We start from the raw sequence: 3,929 nt of genomic DNA, 5'->3' as shown, positions 1-3,929 counted from the left end.
TAAATATTTTGGCTTTTGCAAATATTATAAAACAATTAATAAAAAAAAAAACGGGTAAGTCGGTGTCTGTCTGATGTTCAGTAGGTTACAAGTGGGTCACTATAATGGATTGTGTTAAATTTGAATTCAATGTAGTTAAATCATTGTGTACAAAAAATGATTCTGAGCAAAGCCTATCTGTCGGCCTATAATATTACTAAATATTTTTGGTAGTATGATTGTGGTTTAAGTAGATATTTATTTTACTATTAGTCATTAGTAAAATGGTGGGTCAAATTGATTTCAAAATGTAATTGTGTGTATAAAATGTATATACTCTAAAAGTTTCAAGTTTAAGTTTAAAGTTATTATTCTCGGTTTTAATATGTAATTTTGTCTACATTTTTACTTCAAATGTCTGCAAAGAAAGACTCCGCTCAGAATCTAAAATAGTCAGTACAAACCTCGATCACTACAATAATAATAATAATAATAATAATAATACCCGATATTCAATAGATACAGTCGAAGTAAACATCAGATTGATATATAGGTACATGCCTACTAAACTATAATAGATTTTTATTATATTTGTATTAGGTATAATAATGAGAAAATATAAAAAAAATATATAATAATGTAACATCATATAATATATATATATATATATATATACAATAATTAGTTATAATGAGTTGACAATAGAAGAATTTTTTGCATACGTCATTGTTTAAGAAAACGTATTTTTTTAAAATTATTATTATTATTGTAGAGTGATCGGATTTTTGACTTGACTATTTTAGATTCTGAGTGGAGCGAGGAAGCTATTGGTTTTACAATGGTGTTTATTTATTTATTTATTTTTTATATCCTGTATACTACCAGAAGGAGTGCTTCGATTTCAACATATAGTGCCTTATCTTTTAGCAAATTGGATCAAGATGGTACTTTAGAGAGGTCATTTTTCAATTTTCTCAATAGTTATTTAATGCCACGGGAAAAACCACCGAAAAATTACAAAAAAACGCTAAAAATGGGATTTTAATATCTAACGCTTTATTTATCTCCATAGAAACGAATAAATAATTATAATATTATAATATTAATTCAACTTACATGATAAAATAAATAATAACAATATAAAATATACAGACTGACAAACCGTCTCCGCTCAGAATCGTTTTTCTTATACAATGATATTTTATCATTGAATTCAAGTCGAATACAAACCATTATAAAATGACCCACTTGTAAACCACTGTACAGCAGAGCGACATCCACTTACCTGCTTTTATTTAATTTAACGTATTATTTAAAAGTAAAAATTTTTCTTATATATTTTTGAACTTATCCTCGTATTGACTATTATTTTAAAATTGTATATGGAATTATAATATATTATGTAAGCGGTAGGTATGTGATTGGTATATAAGTATAAGAATAGCTAGAACACTAGAAAAAAAGTATTGTTGTAGAAACCAAAATTTAGTATTCATAGCTTTGATATTTTTGTTGATTATATATTGTTAGAGTGACAACATATTACACTTAAATAATACACTTTCATATATTTTATTAATATTAATATTTATATAAATATTTCCCTAGGTCCAACGTTAATTGTGCTAAATAATTTTCACTTACTAAATATTTAATTCATAAGTAAATAACAGGACCATGATTTTTTATCATAGAGGAATAAAGAGTAAGAAGATCATTTTTACTAAATTTTAAATAAAGTTCATTTATTTCTCCTACGACAGTCTCTAATAACAAACAACTATTTTTTTCAATTAATGTTGACAATGCAATTTCTAAGGGGGTTTAGTAATTTCAAACACGAAACATAGCAGTTAAGCGGGTACGTTTGTAAGTTCCCTTACGGAAAAAATACACCCGTACGTAAGTTCTCATATGAAAAAAAATTACATACGTAGGTACGTACGTTCTCACACGAAAATTTATTCAGACTTAGAACTGATAACTTAAACTTAGTCTAGTCTCTAAGACTCTAAAAAAATAAAGATCCAAAATTTGCTCACCTATTGGCACAAGATCACTAATAAGTAAAACCGAAATACCTGATGAAATATAACATTTCAGGTGCCAATTATTTAATTTTCCCTACATTTATTTGATCCATAGATCTCATATATTTTTTTTTGTGTTCTGGTCCATAATCGAAAGCAGATATTATGTCGTTTAATTATTTTAAGGGAAAAAAGTTTTAGTTCTTTTTAGGTTTCTTTTTAAACTAAAAAATTTGATGTATTTAGCACAGCCTTCCAATAAATCATGAATTATATATAAATCATCATAATCAAATTCAAATATAATGTAATATTATTAAAATTAATTACATTTTTTAAATAAATATTAAATTTAATAGAATATTTTGTATTTTTTTACTTTTTGTCCAACTTTTTTCAAAATGTACCTTTTTGTCATATTATTCCCTTGTTATACATATTGTATAACATGTATGTATTTTATGTTTACAGACGCTCACCCGATACATTGCGACTTATACGAATATCAGGCGTACGGGTTTGGATATTTACTCAACTTGTGCAGTACCTACGTGCCAAAAAAATGAAATCAATAATTAATACTATATTTGTATGCATATCGTTAGCAGTTGCATTATGTTCAACCAATGTTTCCTCGTTCTGCGGAAACGATGAACAGATCGATGGTTTACGAACGACGTTATTAACACAGGAAGGCATTTACACGGCATTGACAACACTTAGCGCAATACCAGTAACCGGTGCGACGTTAGCGTTCGCGCAAGTGGCGTTGTCCACTCGGTATGCTGTGCATTTGCATGAAGCATTTGATGAAATGGAAAAATCGTTGGATAAGGACCATAAAGACTACGAAAAGTGTTCAGAAATCTTGGAAATGTCAGTAACAGCAACCACAATAATGAAGTCATTTAGTTTTGGAATGTCTATGACGTCAATGATACCGGGTGTCGGTTTGGCGTTTTTAATTCCAAGGTTATTTACATCGATATCTGCTATGGCAGTTATAAGAGAAAGATTAGTATTTTGGAAAGATGCCGGTTGCCAATATGCTACAACAAGAGATTGTAATTTATAGGTTAATCAATAAATGTATATTAATGATATAAATTAAATATGATTTGATTGTAAACGATAATAATATACCTATATATTAGTTTTATCGTAAAATAAATATTCTAAATTATTCAGTATTATGTTTGATTTTATTTATTAAAAAACTATCTGTTAGAAGTTAGTGAATCTATTTTTTGCGTGTATTTTTTTTTATCTAGTTAATATTTTATAATGGTCAGGTCATTAACCTTCAACGAGCGTTCCTGAATCTATGGGGTCAAATATTGTTTATCCCACAACCCGAATCATTTTAAATGCAAGAAAATATAAATTAATATAACCACTTACAATAATTAGTTATAATCTGTATTTAGGTAGGTAACAATAGTCAATATATTATTTATATAAATGAATACACGGAAATAGAATATTTTATAAATTAATAGGTTATTTTTATTTATTTATTTATTTGAAATACACGCCCGAAGGCAATCAGTACAGAATAATTAAATACTTAAGCTAGTTTGAACAAAAACATACATAGATAAAACATTATAACATTACAAAATTAAATATACAATATTAACTTAATTTGTTAACACTGGTTTTATAAGTTGGTTGTAGGTATACAATATATTAAATAGAAAATATGGTTAGAAAGAAAATATATTATTTTGCAACGCTTTTTGAGAGGAATGAAAAATATCAAATTTGTTTTGTAGGTTATTACAGGAGACTAATGCTGTGTTAATAGGGGAAAAAAAACCGTAAAGTGTTTTGTGACTAGAAATGTGAAAGGTCGGTCGGCTTCTAGAATTAAATGTAGGAACTGATATATTAATTTGGCTGAGCAGAAAACTATCTTTT

At 27.1% G+C, this 3,929-nt stretch overlaps 2 protein-coding genes across 3 annotated transcripts in view; both read left to right on the top strand.

The window, feature by feature from the left end:
* LOC115033200 (DDB1- and CUL4-associated factor 12-like) overlaps positions 1 to 1,599 on the top strand; it is an 11,925-nt gene extending 10,326 nt beyond the window's left edge. Inside the window, exon 4 of the mRNA XM_029485363.1 lies at positions 1,588 to 1,599. Coding sequence (XP_029341223.1) covers positions 1,588 to 1,599 — 12 coding nt within the window. The remainder of the gene's footprint in view (positions 1 to 1,587) is intronic.
* Positions 1 to 3,929, top strand: part of LOC115034587 — a 41,372-nt gene that overhangs the window by 1,048 nt on the left and 36,395 nt on the right. Inside the window, exon 2 of one of the 2 annotated variants that reach the window (XM_029491887.1) lies at positions 2,481 to 3,123. The exons of the other annotated variant lie outside the window; for it this stretch is intronic. Within the exon in view, the coding sequence (XP_029347747.1) occupies positions 2,572 to 3,084 (513 nt within the window). The 5' untranslated portion in view covers positions 2,481 to 2,571 and the 3' untranslated portion in view covers positions 3,085 to 3,123. Of the gene's footprint in view, positions 1 to 2,480; positions 3,124 to 3,929 lie in introns of those variants that run through there. 2 annotated transcript variants of the gene reach the window in all.

This window comes from Acyrthosiphon pisum, chromosome X, assembly GCF_005508785.2.
Source record: "Acyrthosiphon pisum isolate AL4f chromosome X, pea_aphid_22Mar2018_4r6ur, whole genome shotgun sequence".
Classification (NCBI taxonomy): domain Eukaryota; kingdom Metazoa; phylum Arthropoda; class Insecta; order Hemiptera; family Aphididae; genus Acyrthosiphon; species Acyrthosiphon pisum.
This window is presented reverse-complemented; position numbering and strand designations above follow the sequence as displayed.